General features: G+C 49.0%; 6 protein-coding genes across 6 annotated transcripts; 2 read left to right on the top strand and 4 right to left on the bottom strand.

Moving 5' to 3' along the window:
- Positions 1-323: 323 nt before the first annotated feature.
- On the bottom strand, positions 324-1,666 carry L228DRAFT_237014 (hypothetical protein; the record flags this gene model as incomplete). Its single annotated transcript, XM_018330890.1, has 2 exons — positions 324-1,177; positions 1,231-1,666. 2 exons carry the CDS (start codon positions 1,664-1,666, stop codon positions 324-326), a joined length of 1,290 nt encoding a protein of 429 aa, XP_018189602.1.
- A 1,822-nt stretch (positions 1,667-3,488) lies between these two features.
- On the top strand, positions 3,489-3,874 carry L228DRAFT_266410 (hypothetical protein; the record flags this gene model as incomplete). The annotated part of the gene is made up of 2 exons (XM_018334852.1): positions 3,489-3,542; positions 3,608-3,874. 2 exons carry the CDS (start codon positions 3,489-3,491, stop codon positions 3,872-3,874), a joined length of 321 nt encoding a protein of 106 aa, XP_018189601.1.
- A 188-nt stretch (positions 3,875-4,062) lies between these two features.
- Positions 4,063-6,190, top strand: L228DRAFT_255356 (MFS general substrate transporter; the record flags this gene model as incomplete). The annotated part of the gene is made up of 7 exons (XM_018333884.1): positions 4,063-4,101; positions 4,168-4,386; positions 4,441-4,483; positions 4,546-4,709; positions 4,770-5,279; positions 5,348-5,492; positions 5,561-6,190. 7 exons carry the CDS (start codon positions 4,063-4,065, stop codon positions 5,929-5,931), a joined length of 1,491 nt encoding a protein of 496 aa, XP_018189600.1. The 3' UTR covers positions 5,932-6,190.
- Positions 6,191-6,361: 171 nt separating this feature from the next.
- Positions 6,362-8,633, bottom strand: L228DRAFT_87288 (Mis12-domain-containing protein). The gene is made up of 3 exons (XM_018336929.1): positions 8,450-8,633; positions 7,994-8,323; positions 6,362-7,818 (listed from the first exon to the last, which is right to left on the bottom strand). The coding sequence occupies exons 1-3, from the start codon at positions 8,510-8,512 to the stop codon at positions 6,772-6,774; spliced, it is 1,440 nt and encodes a 479-aa protein (XP_018189599.1). The 5' UTR covers positions 8,513-8,633; the 3' UTR covers positions 6,362-6,771.
- Positions 8,634-8,836: 203 nt separating this feature from the next.
- On the bottom strand, positions 8,837-9,695 carry L228DRAFT_281156 (hypothetical protein). Its single transcript, XM_018335871.1, has 2 exons — positions 9,170-9,695; positions 8,837-9,079 (listed from the first exon to the last, which is right to left on the bottom strand). The coding sequence occupies exons 1-2, from the start codon at positions 9,569-9,571 to the stop codon at positions 9,032-9,034; spliced, it is 450 nt and encodes a 149-aa protein (XP_018189598.1). The 5' UTR covers positions 9,572-9,695; the 3' UTR covers positions 8,837-9,031.
- Positions 9,696-9,888: 193 nt separating this feature from the next.
- Positions 9,889-11,517, bottom strand: L228DRAFT_244910 (hypothetical protein). The gene is made up of 3 exons (XM_018332036.1): positions 10,980-11,517; positions 10,717-10,775; positions 9,889-10,654 (listed from the first exon to the last, which is right to left on the bottom strand). The coding sequence occupies exons 1-3, from the start codon at positions 11,080-11,082 to the stop codon at positions 9,998-10,000; spliced, it is 819 nt and encodes a 272-aa protein (XP_018189597.1). The 5' UTR covers positions 11,083-11,517; the 3' UTR covers positions 9,889-9,997.
- Between the last annotated feature and the right edge of the window lie 1,979 nt (positions 11,518-13,496).

The following is a 13,496-nucleotide window of genomic DNA, read 5'->3' as shown; positions in this document are numbered from 1 at the left end:
GAGCAATTTTTGACTAAAATGTCCTACTACAAGAGTCGAGTGCATCGCTGGTGAGAGTACTGCGAAGCTGGGTATAATTTTGGGGTTTGACTATTAGCCAAAATGTAAGGGAAAAAGGCCAAAAGCGTAATGTAATCAGAATGCCAATGACAATGCTGGCCCGTTTGTGAATAAGAAAATCTAACCAACCGCGGAGAAGCTTAGGGACGTAGTCGAAAGCGCGGTCTAAGGTGTCGTATACAAGAGACCGGACTGTGTTAGAGCTTTGGATGGAAAGAGAGAGAAGCGAAAAAATGGAAACCTGATACGACAAGTAGAGATGTTCACACACTCTCAAGCATTGACCACGGATCAAAAGGTTGATGAAGACTGTCATATTCAGACGGAAACAGGGGACCAAGTTCTCGTTTGCCGCATGGCGATTGCATGAGGAATTCCTCGGAAGTAGACTCGTACTCTCCAAACAGAGCCTGGTAATCGAGTTCCTCTTCGAGTGTAAGAGTGATGGTTTCGCCAAGGGGCTCTGCTGAAACCGTGTCGTTATTATCAGCCTCAGGTCTCTGATCAATTGTGAAACGATTCATTGGAATTGACGTAAGGGACGGAGTTGGCAGACGGTCTGCGAAGAACAAGGACGTCGTGGAATCCTCAGAGCTATGTCCACAGATATAAGACCGAGCGTGAGGGTGATCTGACTCTGGTGGAGGGGTGGGTGGGGCAATTGGTGTTGAAGCCAAAGATGTATGACAAGTGGAGATGCTCGAAGTATCAGTGAGTGGAGGAGTTGGAAGGTAATCAACTTCAGAGGGTGGTTGGAATTTCAGCGCCGGGTCAATGAGCGGGTCGGCATAGGTATTATTGCTGTGAGCTGAGGAAGAGTCGTCCTCCCAGGATTTGAAAGAAGAGTCTTCCAGCTGCTTTGGCACACCCTGATTCCGACGCTGAAAATCGCCTCTGGAGCTTTGCTCAGCTGAAATGATCGCTGGATCTGGCCTAGCGAGATCGTAGAGATGTTCGTTCACGAAGAAGACGTATTGCTTTGGTGCGGACTGGAGTTTAAGACCTGAGTTATGACCATTCCTTCCCTTTGAAGGGACGGCCTCGCGTTCAAACATTCTAGGTTTTGCGCTTCTCCCTTCTGCCGAGTTTTCCCAATGAAGCAGACGATCTGCTTTCCCTGGAGGTATTATCAGCTGTAATCTGAAACCTTCAATTTTCAACTGTCTTTACCTCGATTAACGTCAGTTTCCGCATTTCCCGGGATAACGACATATTCTTGAAGGTCATAGTCCCAGATGAGATCTCCATCACGCGGAGCACGGCCACTCTGCTTGCCAGGAAAACCGTAGTGCAAAGGAACTTGCAAAGTCTTCCCGAGCTGATCCTTTTTTATGGCACTGATGTCACCAAGAATGCCAAAAGTGCCGTTATGCGGGCGGTAGATGCTTTCATCGCCATCGAAACGATAACACTCATGCGAATAATCCTTCTCGAAATCTTCTTGTGAAGGTTCACGTGGTTTCTTGGTGATTCCACCACGTCTTCCAATTAGACTTGGGCCTGGATCTGTCCGCGATCGCTGTCGACGTATTGGGCCTGGAATTTGTAGAGTGGATGGTTTCTGGGTCAGAGGCTCAGAGCCAATTCGAGTAAGAGAAATGGTCATTGCGTGATTGGAATTCAGAATTACGCCGCTTGATTGGTGATGGAGGCGTTGGAAAGAGAATGAGAAAAAAGAGTGTGTGGGTTTGTTGGATATGGGATACAGAAGTCTGGAAATTTCTGGCAAAGGAGTGACAGGCTGCTGTGGTTTTCGATGGCCGGATTGAAGAAGCACAGCCGCGAGAGCGATGAAGGAGAAGATGAGGACATGATGACAGGTGGGAGATGTGTTGAATGAGCTTGAGAGAGTGATTGAGATTGACTGATCAAAATTGGAAGGAACGAGGAAGTAAAACTGCTTCACGGCCTGAAAAGGAAAGAGCGCGTCGAGTAAAAGCACCTCAGCAGTATCGTGCAAAAGCAACCACGGTCACTTTTCACTGTGCTTTTTGCAAAACAATGATATGAAATTAGACTATCGTGAAAAACAAGCACTCTTGACAAAGAATGAAAATCGCTGTGACAGTTGTTGTCAGTTGTTCTCCGACGTGTCGAGGCCTTGCAAGCATCGCTTGATTCAGCACCTCGTAAGGAGAACTTCCAAGGAATATACGAGATGTAAGGTACGCCACCATAGCAAGGGAACCCAGTCAATCTGTCAAAATTTTGACGCTGATTAAGACTTCTAGCCACGTTGTGATGAAGCCTCAAGTCTAGAACGTGGGGTCAAATGGACGGATCAATTACAGTCAACCTTTGGCACCATCGCAGCAAAAGACGTCTAAACGGACCTTTTCCTGCAAGGACACAATATGCTTATCCCCGTGATTTACAGAAGACGATCTGATCGCAAACGCCATGGCGTTTTTGACTGCAGAGCTCGAAAAAGAAAACAAGATAAGATAACCCCGCATGTTTAGGCCTCATGGTTTGAGCTTGGATTGTACGAGGAGAAGAAGTTTTGGTGGGGACCGGTGACGCAAAGGCCTTGACAAGCGACGACTAGGGAATACGGATGACGATGATGCCGCGTGCAATGACAGAACAGAGGCATTTACGGTCAACTGGTTCCTATTACCTTTGGCCAAGAGTTGGGGGAATAAACTTTGTCTCCACATGAAAGTCCTCTCTTTACGGCTCTCCACAAATACTGATTTAGCTGATACAGAAGAGTGTATCCACTGTGGAGAAGCCAATAATGTGTGCGCGTGAAAGGACGAAACACAGATGGAAAGAGAAAGAGACCCACCCCCACGATATGGGGAAAGAGAGAGCAGTGGGGCCAGCTGGAGTTACTACCAAGTAAGTTGGTAGTCTTGGTCGTCGTCAGTGCCGCTGGCGATGGAACGGCGCGCAGCTTGGTAATCTTCCTCAACATCGTTTTACGTTTGATTGCTCTGGGGAAATATTGGAAAACGAATTCCCCACGTCGAGACCGTGGACGACACTTGGCCGGACACTTTGTTAGTCTCTCACCAGTGATGCAACAGCGTGGGGGTCCCTGAAGAGAGCTCGAATGTGACTGGCGCGGGAAGATGTTCGGGAAGAGTTCGACTCGAACTTGGCCTACTATGGCTGCGACTAAACCCAAAATATGTCGACGGCGGTCGCATCCGTCTGCGCCTCGTGTCTGGCCTTGCCCGTCTGTCTACCTTCATCCGTCTCGAGATGACGCCGCTCAACATGTCCAGCCCCCGGGACAATATGTCTAGGCCGTCCTCACACAAGTCTCTGTACAGGCATGCCAAGGCGGAGAGGCAAAAAATTATGTGGTTGAGAAGAATGACACTGGCAGACGATACCTAACCAGGTAAATACCGCCCGGACGATGCACACTTCGAACGCGAACTGATCCCCGAAGCCTAGTGCCGACGATAGGTTCGAGAATGGGGACGAAACGATTCAAGCCGCTACTCGCAAGCACCTCTTTGGGTCGTTTTGTGAGTCTGTTCAATTTGCGGAGTTGGTCAATAATCTGGAGTTGGTGACCCACTGCCCCACTTAGGCTTTCCCCCGCAACATTCTGAATCCGCGTCCTCTGTTCCGTTCCGGACGAGACCAATGGAACGGCCGCGCTTGTGGAGATGCGCTCTCACATGGTTGCTGGACCGTGAGCCCAAGACAGATTAGGTTGTGGGAATACGGGAAATCCGGAGATAGTCTGAGCGTTATTGCCTTGCTAGCCATCATTTTCGGTGCATTATTGACAATGGCAGCGGCGATCCGGAAGACCGAGGTGGGCCATCCCAACGGATACTACCAAGCATACTAGAAATTCAAAAATGGAAGACCACGTCTGAGGAATTTGATATAAATTGGCGCAATCCTCTTGTATTCTGATCGCCATCCATCCATCCATCCATTTTATTGTGACAGCACTGGGGCACCCGCATTAGCAGGAGCATTTCTCTGAATTGTTTTTTCATTCTTTTTCTTGACTTGGCTCTCCACACACTCACCATGGCCATTATTCCCCTTCACACGCGCAGACCGTCAGAGGTCAGCAATGGCGATGACGACAAGTTTCAGGTTGAAAATATTGAGGAGGTCAACACTACTACCAAGGATGTGCCTCCTCCGTTGGAGCCGCCGCCGCTCATTCGGGACCTCTCCGCCGACGAGAGAGCGCATTTGGAAAACAATCTGCGGAGAAAGATTGATTTCCGGCTGTTGCCCATGGTCATTATCATGTATATCATGAACTATCTGGACCGCAACAATATTGCCGCTGCCCGTTTGGCGGGTCTCGAAACGGACTTGAAGCTCACTAGCGAGCAGTTTGAAGTAAGAGCACAGTCTCTGAACAACTTGGATGTCATTTCTAATATCACTACCTAGACTGCCGTTTCAATTCTATTCGTCGGTTACATTCTGATGCAGGGTGAGTGGCTCTTCCATAGTCGTTTGCGCAATTGCTCTAACTGGCAACTAACAATTGGACAGTCCCCTCGAACCTGTTCCTCAACAAGGTTGGAAAGCCGGCCATCTATCTCCCCTGCTGCATGGCAGTCTGGGGTGTCATTTCCGGAGCAACTGGTGCCACTCAGAGCTATGGAGGATTGATCGCCTGTCGGTTTATCTTGGGTTTCGTCGAGGCTGCATACTTTGTAGGTTTTGGCTGCTGCGACTGTCGGAGACAATAGTCAAATGCTAACAATACTCACCAGCCTGGCTGCTTGTTCTACCTATCATCTTGGTATACGCGAAAGGAGCTTGCTCTGCGAACTGCCATTCTGTACTCTGGTTCGCTCATCTCGGGAGCCTTTTCTGGCTTGATTGCGGCTGGTATTACGAACGGCATGGACGGCAAGCGCGGAATGTTGGCTTGGCGATGGCTCTTCATCATTGAGGGTGCCATTACTGTTGTTGTCTCCCTTGCCGCCATCTTGGTTCTGCCAAACTTTCCCCGGACCACCAAGTGGTTGAGCGAGCAAGAGCGTCAACTTGCCGTGTGGCGATTGGCTGAAGATGTTGGCCAGGACGACTGGACCGACAGCAAGGAGCAGACTTTCTTCCACGGTCTCAAGCTCGCCATGACCGACATCAAGACCTACGTTCTCATGGTTCTGCTCTTCTGCGTCGTGTCTTCGGCCTCCATTACCAACTTTTTCCCCACCGTCGTTGCCACGCTCGGATACAGCAGAATCATTTCTCTCCTGCTTACCGCTCCTCCCTATGTGAGTTTCCCCATACCTTTTCCCGGGCCCCACTCTATTTTTCTTCTTTTGACTGACAAAATAATTAGATTCTTTGCGTCCTGGTTGTCTTTGCCAACGCGTGGCACGCTGATCGAACTGGCGAGCGTTATCTCCACGTTGTCATTCCTCTTATCGTTGCCATTGCCGCCTTTATCCTGGCCGCTGCTACCACTGGCACTGCTCCCCGCTATGGTATGTTGTTGCTTACTATCATCTTGACACTTTTCTTTGTCCTGGATGAGATACTAACAAGTCAACAGTGTCCATGATGATTATGGTCCCCGCCTTTTACAGCGCCTTTGTCGTTGTCCTCACCTGGATCTCCAACTCCATTCCTCGCCCCCCCGCCAAGCGTGCTGCCGCTCTTGCTACCATCAACGCTGTCTCCAACACGGCTTCCATTTACGCTTCCTACATGTATCCCCAGTCCGCTGGGCCCCGCTATGTGGTTGCCATGGGCGTCAACTGCGGAACCGCCTTCCTCGCCATTGTCATGGCCACCATTCTCCGCTTCATGCTTGTCCGGCTCAACAAGAAACTCGACCAGGACGAGCGCATCGACAGTGCCATTGACAGCGGCGAGGCCGTTCCAAGCGAGGCAGCCAAACGCGGTTTCCGCTTCCTGGTATAGAACCTGCATACTCTTTTCCATTGTATGCTTGGTCTTTTTACCTCAATCTTTTGTCACTCGGAAACTGCATAACTCGGAGAGTCAAAAGACTTATATATACCCATCGTTTCTGCCATTTATCTAGTCGTTTGGAGTTTTTACTTTTACAGGCGAATAGCGTTTGACTTGTATCGGAGTTGTCGGAATCTTTCTTTAGATTTTTCCACTTGACAGCATGAATATTACGAATGATAGTATAACGTAACGTTATGAACAGCCTTTTATTTTCTCATTCATCTTCTTGGCGTGATCGAACCATGTGATGTCCATGTGATCCATATTCCATATTCCATATCAAACTTGGTTGTTTCATGTAACTACCTGGTAAATTATCTCTGAAGAAGCGACAGTTTTGATCCATTGCTTCCGCTTCCGCCTGTTTTGCCTGTTTTTCCCCTCGTTCAGAGTCCCAGTCCTTCCTACGTGGTCCAGCCTACTATCATACTATCATTCCTCGCAGCGTGGTCTAGAGTCCCAGAGTCCCAGAGTCCCATTCTCCCTTTTTGCTTTTTGCTTTGTAGTCTTAGAAATAAAATGTCCCGCACGGATGTCTCGAAACGAGCAAAATTAAAAACGCCATTGATATTTCAGATGTGGATATAACCCAGCCCAGAACTCCTTTGTCCGCGCCAAATAATCCATCCGCGCCCATTCGTGCCATCCGTGCCATCCGATCCATACAAATCATACGATTCATACATATATATCTACCTCAAAAATTCTTTCTCTTTCTCTTTACTGTCTCTCACTCTCATCCCTTATCCTCTCCTCTGCCGGTATTCTTTGTCTCGGCAGTGTCCGTCACGTAGTACTCGCGTCTCCATCGGCATGCGTATCTATAGCTGTAGGTGCAGATGTATCGGTGTTGGACATTTCGACATCGCCATCGTTCTGACCAGACCTACCATTGGGATTACCGCTGTCAATCTCCCCACCCGACCCTGACCCGCCAGAAGGACTATGAGAAGTAATCCCACCACCCACCCCCGCCCCGCCGCCGCCGCCTTCGGCACCAGCACCAGCACCAGCACCCCTCAACACACCGGCAAAGGTTTCCAAGGAGCGCACTTCATCCGGGTCAATTTTGCGGCCGGGGCGCTGATACTCGCCGCCGTGTCGCGGGGCGCCCTGGTCATCCAGGTCCATGCGCGCGGTGCGTTGCATGTGTCTGCGGGTCTGGGATTCAATGTATTGCGTGCGAGCGGCGCGGGAGGTGGGTCTTTGTGCTGCTGCTGCGTGGTCGTCGGCAGCAGCGCTGCTAGGAGGAGGATACGACGAAGGAGCAGAGGAGGAAGAAAGACGGGGCCGAAGATTGTCCAGGGCCGTGCGTAGGGCAGAGAGTTGAGAGATGAGGAATTCGGCATTTGTAGCTAGTGGACTTGGTCGTGATGGGCCTGATGAAGAGGATGATGGTAAAGCGGACGAGGTTGAGGCGGAGAGGGAGGATGTTGAGGCGGGTGCAGGCAAGGATGTAGATGCAGAGGTCGCTCCAACCCCAAGAGCTTGAGCAGAAGGGGCATTGAATAGAAACGAAAATGGCGAAATGAGTGATTGCTGTTGTTGCGTGTCGCTGGGCTTTTTGGTATTCTCCAACGACTGCGGCTCGGTTTTGAGATTACTTGACAGATTCGATGATGATGAAGACGACGACGTTGACGGTACTGGCAGAGTACCGGATCGCAAAGCGCGTAATTGTTCGATAATCAAGGCATTTTGCTCTCGTTCTTGCAAGAGGGCGGCATGCAGTTTTTGCGTTTCGCGAAGCTTGCGTCGTTGTAGGTTTATCGATTCGGGAGTTGGACTGTCTGACTCTGCGGTCGCGGTACTTGGAGAATTGAATGATAGGCCCTGACCACCTAGCTGTTAGCATTTCCATTTTCCTTCCTTGATCTGAGCGACAACAAGAACAGGCGCGAACCAGATAACACCTTAAGAGTTGCATAGTCTCGTGTGTGCTATCCGCGCAACGAAATGAAGTACTGCGAGTGAAGATATGATTAAACTGGGAGTGGAAACACAATACCTCATAATGCGCCAACCTGACCCAAGGCACCAGCTCCTCCGGCACAGACAAGATACTCCGCAGGGTATAAATTTCCAATTTATCAAAATCCTTATCCACCGCTGACTCGAGCAGCGTTTCGAGCTGGTGCACGCCGTTTTCAATCTCGAGCTTGGCCTCTGGGTACACGACATTGCCGTCGCCGTCGGTATCCGGTATCGAGTCCGCCCCGGCGCCACTGTTTCCGAATCCGAGGACTTCTGGAGATGTTGAAAGGAGGCCGTTCTCGACGGAGCTGACGGCGTGATATATGAGTGTGTTCATTGCATTGATGATGTCGTCGATCAGAGACTACATGACGCGGAAACGGTCAGCTAGATTCAATCGCAATCTGGTTTACGTGACACGAAAGCGCGAGAGCGACGCAAGACATTGCGCTGTGGTAACCTGAGAATGTGATTCGAGCACAAAACATACCAAAGGCGTGTAGCGCAAATGTTCAGTCAGCAGCGACGTGGCTTCTGAATTTTGTTTGCTCATTGTGAGCTGATCGCGCGCAGACAAGATCCGCGCAGTATTTCGCTGGAGAAAAAAGGTGGGAACGGATTGGACTGTGTCCTTGATGCGATACGGTTCGATGCGACAATATGCGTTTGGATGGTGTGGTTGTTTACAAACTGACTTTAACGTGGGAAGGGAGGAGAGCAACCGGTAAACGGCAAAAGGTTGTTCCGCCTCGCCACGTGATACCGCGTTTGGTTGCATGTGAACGCGTCTCGAATGAAGAGCAGGGCAAGAAATCTGTCTCAGAGAAGACAGAATGGTATTCTTAGATAATTTTACAATGATCGAGCATAAGGAAGTCCGTGTTCAATTTGCAGGCAATATCTCTTCCCATGCTCCTAAGGATACAATGTATATAATGGAATTACCTCAAATGTAACCCTGCCCATGCCCACCGCAACGCCTGTATCTCATTGCTCTGTAACTCAAAACGTCCCATCATTAAACCATATAAACTCCATTATAACCAGGTCTCAATAGGATCCGTATATTAGTTCAAAAATCAAGCAGTAATTGCGGTGCCAGCTTTTCCAGATCCTCGACCTATCCATATCTCGTCAGCATATTTCTCCAATTCCCTTCCCATATGATGAAATTCATCCTTGCTCCGAGCCAATGCGAATGTAGACTCACCTCCAGAAAGGCATCTCCCCGCCTTGAAACCCCACTCTCCTGTCTCTCGAATGCCGCCCGCGCAAGGGCTTCTCTGACAAAGACCTCCATGTATTTCTGCATAGCTTGGCTCGCGTCTTTGCTTATCCTAGTGCGATCATCCTCAAAATGCTCATGAAGCAGCCTTGTCAATAGCTTTGCCGGTATCGTAGGCGTCTGGTCTTGGCTGGCGACAGGTGCAGGTTCCTGGTCTGCGTCATCATTATCATCCACATCGACTGCGACCGATCGTGCCGATGACGCTTTTGCAGCAGATGTCTTGCCGCCGGTGGAGGAGGGCTTGGAATTCGTTCGAGTAGGGGGCTTGAAAGCGGTTGTTTTGCGCTTGGTGCCTGAGCCACCACTTGTGCGTTCGGGAGGCATTGGGATACCTTCGCCTTGAGGGAGTGGATGAGGATGGATATATATGCACAAGAAGCGTGGCGGGAGGAGGGAGACGAAATGGTGGAGAGATGCGCTCCGAGGGCCTAGTGCGTGGGTTCGATTGTGCAATCCGCCAACTGGGGTCTGCGACAGATGCTGCTTTGGGGTTCTTAAAGTGAACGGGGTTCACGTTGAACAGTTCGGTAAGGTCAGTGGGCCATAACTATACGCTACTGGGGATTCGGTTATTTACAGGTGCAACTTCGTTAAGACTCAGTTCACAAGATTAGATGGAGATGCCCCTCATTTTGTTAGAAGACGGCAAACAACAGCAAAATGTATTGCGACTACTCGAGCAATATTCAGCTCATTCTAGCAATTCTACCCACTAAACCCCCTTTCGCGCCAGCTCTATCAATAATACCCTTACACAGCATGTTTACCCTTGACGTCCTTCTTTTTTTGCCTTTTCTCTGAGCTACCCTTTTTCTCCTTTGGATCCTTTTCATCCGACTTTCTCTTTCTTGGATTTGTCTCTTCTACCGCCGGAGCCGGTTGCTGTTTCTTTTTTTCCGTAATCGCATCCTTTTTCGCGGTCCCCTTCTTCAACTCTGCTGCCTCATCACTCTTCTTCCTTCCTGTATCCTTCCGAGTTGCTTGTGGCTTTTGAGGTTGATTCGGAGGTGGAAGATCCAGCACTTCGACATCAATTGGCCAATAATTGATCATTTTGCGAGTGTCCTCCCACGGCACTCCAAAGAGCCCAGAATTTAGCTTGACCGAGAAGATGCGTCCCATTTTTGGAAGTTTCTTTCCCTTGGCAACAGCCTTTTGATGGTCGTCTACTTGAGTATAAAAGTCGCCAAACGCACATTGCGTTGCCTCAAGGATCGAATCCGCTGGATCTACGTTTCTCCCATGTCCTATGGATGTGTGTAGACACGCGAGCCAATGCTTCCGAGGAGCATCTCCAGGCTGGGGTGGGACGAGAATACACTGCGCCAAGGCGTCATGGGCACTCCGGCATCGACCACTTGTTATGTCCCTGAGCCGGGACTGATAGACGCTGTGCGCATGTGGATACTATATGCTGTTAGTTGATTTTCAATGTATACTTTTGTTGGTAGGACGGATTCTTGACTTACCAATTGCTTCATTCTTAACGCGACTCCGCCTCCCCACGAACCTAGACAATTGCACGCATCTATACCAAGTTCTTAGTCAGTTTTATTTCACTTTTCTTTTTTTGTATTCAAATGCTCCTCTTGCTCTTCATCGCACAATGCCCAACAGCCCGCAGGAAGCCAACAACCCGATGCACAATTTGGTGTCCACCTCGTTTGGTGAAACCAGGCCCAGTGATCAGAATGTGATGTGCAAAAGGACGTGAAAGGAAATTTGGACGTACGTATAAGAACCGAATTGTCGGGTGCTTTAAAGATATCGCCGAATCCCTCAGTAAATTTGCCAGCAGGCAGCCACCCTTCCTCGGCTGTATTTCCATTGGCCATGCTGAACCGGTCGTATTGAACGGGGCAAGGAAATAGAGGCTTGAGGAAAACTGCAGTGCTTGACGTTGGGAAGAGAATATTGAGGAACGTCAATCACAGGCACTCAATTATATATAGTGAAAACCCGAAAGAGGGGACGCCAGTAAAAATGATGAAAGCGTTACTTAGGAAAGAACGATAGAGAATCCTGGCAAAATATGACAGGACTATTTGCAGCTCCCAAGACATTGACTCCGTCCTTGAGTAAGAAGAACAAGGCAAAAGGGAACAGAGAACAGAGAACAGAGAACCAAACATGGCGGTCGAAGGCATTTTAAAGCATTGAAAATAGCAAAAGGAAACACCACGTTATCGGCTCTCAAGCAACAAAAGCGCTTTCTTTGTTCTACGCATTCGATGAGGACGGGCAATTATTTCGAAGTTGGACAACATGTTGATGGTTATAGATTAGGCGATCTGGAGATAAAGAAACATCAGTTTTAGATAAGACACTGGCCAACGCTAACCCAAAAATGAACAAGTTCACCCTAAGAGTCCGTTGTGGGGAGCGCGACATAAGGTAACTATCATTCCCCATTTCTCCAGATTCACCTCCACCACAGCAAATGCTCGTGCGGTTTAGAAAGGTTCGTCGTTTGAACTTCCCAAACTAACGATCATACAGGACTGAACAACGGAGGGGACAAGGGACTCAGCCAATCCTCTATCGTCCTTCGGGTCGATTATACTCTATAGAGGGAAAATTATCCTCACCGAGTTAGACCGAACCTTTCTGAACAACATATGATGCCTTTGAATCGGCATCAGTCTTCGTTAGAGGACCTTCTTAACTTTTCCCCACCTTTCACACTGTCCAGCCCAGATTGCCAAAAAGCAGAAGACCTGCTCGCATCACTCATAAATGTCTACGGCCCCGACAAATTGGGCAAAAGACGTTACAAACCAGCTGTTCTTGTCTCGCTTACATATGAAAATATACAACAGAAGGATGCCTTCCTGCGTTACTTGCTTATATTCATGCACAAACGTCTGACTACTGGCGAGGAGCACCACTGCTCCTCCCCCGTGTCTGAAGCCTTGTCCTTTTTCTGCAATTTCTCGTCATGGGACAAGGAAGAGCAACGACGAACCACAGAGACGTTTGAGGACTTCGCAGACTTCCTTCTAGATAATTTCTATTTTCCTGGTAAGTTGGTGGAATCTCAATTTGAGTCGACATTAACGTAAGACGCTAGTCAGGAGCTCATCTTTCAGAACTCCGCAGCCCACTCCAGCTCCCCTGTCCGCCATTCAAACATCTCCGCCGTCTCCCAATGCAAGGAGAGTGTCAGACCTTCGCCACAAATGTCTGATACGCGACCGGCATAGATGCATCGTATCACGACATTTCGATCAAAATGAAGCTCGACAGCGTCTGAAACAAGACGGCCAGAATTATCGTGATGACGATGGGCACGAATTCCGCAAAGAAGTCGCCCCTTTATTCTCGGTATTACAAGTCGCGCACATACTCCCACATGCTCTCTTATCAACTCCGCCTGAGAACACCGTCTTGGTAGGCCTTTTGGTGCCGTATAAGTTATTGCTTTTTCTGACATATGATTCATAGAGTGATGCAAAAAAAACATTGCTGAATATTCTCGACATGTTCGATCGTGACGTCGCCTTACTAATAGATGGTCCCAAAATCGATAGTCCGCAAAATGCGCTAACACTGACGGTTAACTATCATCAGTCTTTCGCTCAATTTCAGATCTACTTTGAAGCTACGGAAAGGCCGCACGAGTACAGAATAATCAACTGTGGTGGTCTGCCTGACCCGCTCTTACCAGTAACTCGCTCTCTGTATCTCTCTGCTGATCGTACCATTGATCCGCCGTCTTCGCGTCTTCTTGCAATCCACCGGGCAATTGCCCGCATCTTACATCTCAGTGGCGCTGGTGACTACTTATTCAGGGTCCTCAGAGACATGGATGATGTGACTGTAAAGGAAGATGGCTCTACAAATTTGGCGGACCTTGTCAGGCTTGGACTTGGTGGTTGGTCGACTCTACCGGTCTACTAACTTGCATCTGCTGGCAGCTCAGATGCTCTATATACATAACATTTCATACGGAAAATTTGCCGAAATGGGTGGGCAAGGAGTTCACCAGGAGGGAATGATTGGGAAAACGGTGCAGGATACCCTTGGCAAGCCAGAGGAGTGATTGCTTTGAGAGTTACACAGTTTCTTTTGTCTTCTAGTCTTTTTAATGCTACCGATCGATATGATTTTATCTGTCAAAGTTTGCGTAATGTAGAGGTGCGCATAGGAAAAAAGATCGAAGAGGAGGTGCGAAAGAAGCTTTTCCAACCGTTCAGTCAGGCCGACAGCTCCACAGCAAGGCGTTTCGGAGGGACTGGATTAGGCCTCA

This window comes from Xylona heveae, assembly GCF_001619985.1.
Source record: "Xylona heveae TC161 unplaced genomic scaffold L228scaffold_3, whole genome shotgun sequence".
Lineage (NCBI taxonomy): Eukaryota > Fungi > Ascomycota > Xylonomycetes > Xylonales > Xylonaceae > Xylona > Xylona heveae.
The sequence above is the reverse complement of the archived record's forward strand: the minus strand, read 5'-3'. Positions and strand labels throughout refer to the sequence as shown.

What these genes read in the sequence shown, in the direction of transcription:
- L228DRAFT_87288 (XM_018336929.1), bottom strand. Translation starts at nt 8,512, where the DNA reads ATGAGCAAACAAAATTCAGAAGCCACGTCGCTGCTGACTGAACATTTG. An exon ending in ATTTGCGCTACACGCCTTTG is followed by an intron (nt 8,324 to 8,449) that starts GTATGTTTTGTG and finishes CGCGTCATGTAG; the next exon opens with TCTCTGATCGACGACATCAT. An exon ending in TCAGGTTGGCGCATTATGAG is followed by an intron (nt 7,819 to 7,993) that starts GTATTGTGTTTC and finishes CTAGGTGGTCAG; the next exon opens with GGCCTATCATTCAATTCTCC.
- L228DRAFT_281156 (XM_018335871.1), bottom strand. Translation starts at nt 9,571, where the DNA reads ATGCCTCCCGAACGCACAAGTGGTGGCTCAGGCACCAAGCGCAAAACA. An exon ending in GGGGAGATGCCTTTCTGGAG is followed by an intron (nt 9,080 to 9,169) that starts GTGAGTCTACAT and finishes AGATATGGATAG; the next exon opens with GTCGAGGATCTGGAAAAGCT.
- L228DRAFT_244910 (XM_018332036.1), bottom strand. Translation starts at nt 11,082, where the DNA reads ATGGCCAATGGAAATACAGCCGAGGAAGGGTGGCTGCCTGCTGGCAAA. An exon ending in CGACAATTCGGTTCTTATAC is followed by an intron (nt 10,776 to 10,979) that starts GTACGTCCAAAT and finishes AACTTGGTATAG; the next exon opens with ATGCGTGCAATTGTCTAGGT. An exon ending in CGTTAAGAATGAAGCAATTG is followed by an intron (nt 10,655 to 10,716) that starts GTAAGTCAAGAA and finishes AACAGCATATAG; the next exon opens with TATCCACATGCGCACAGCGT.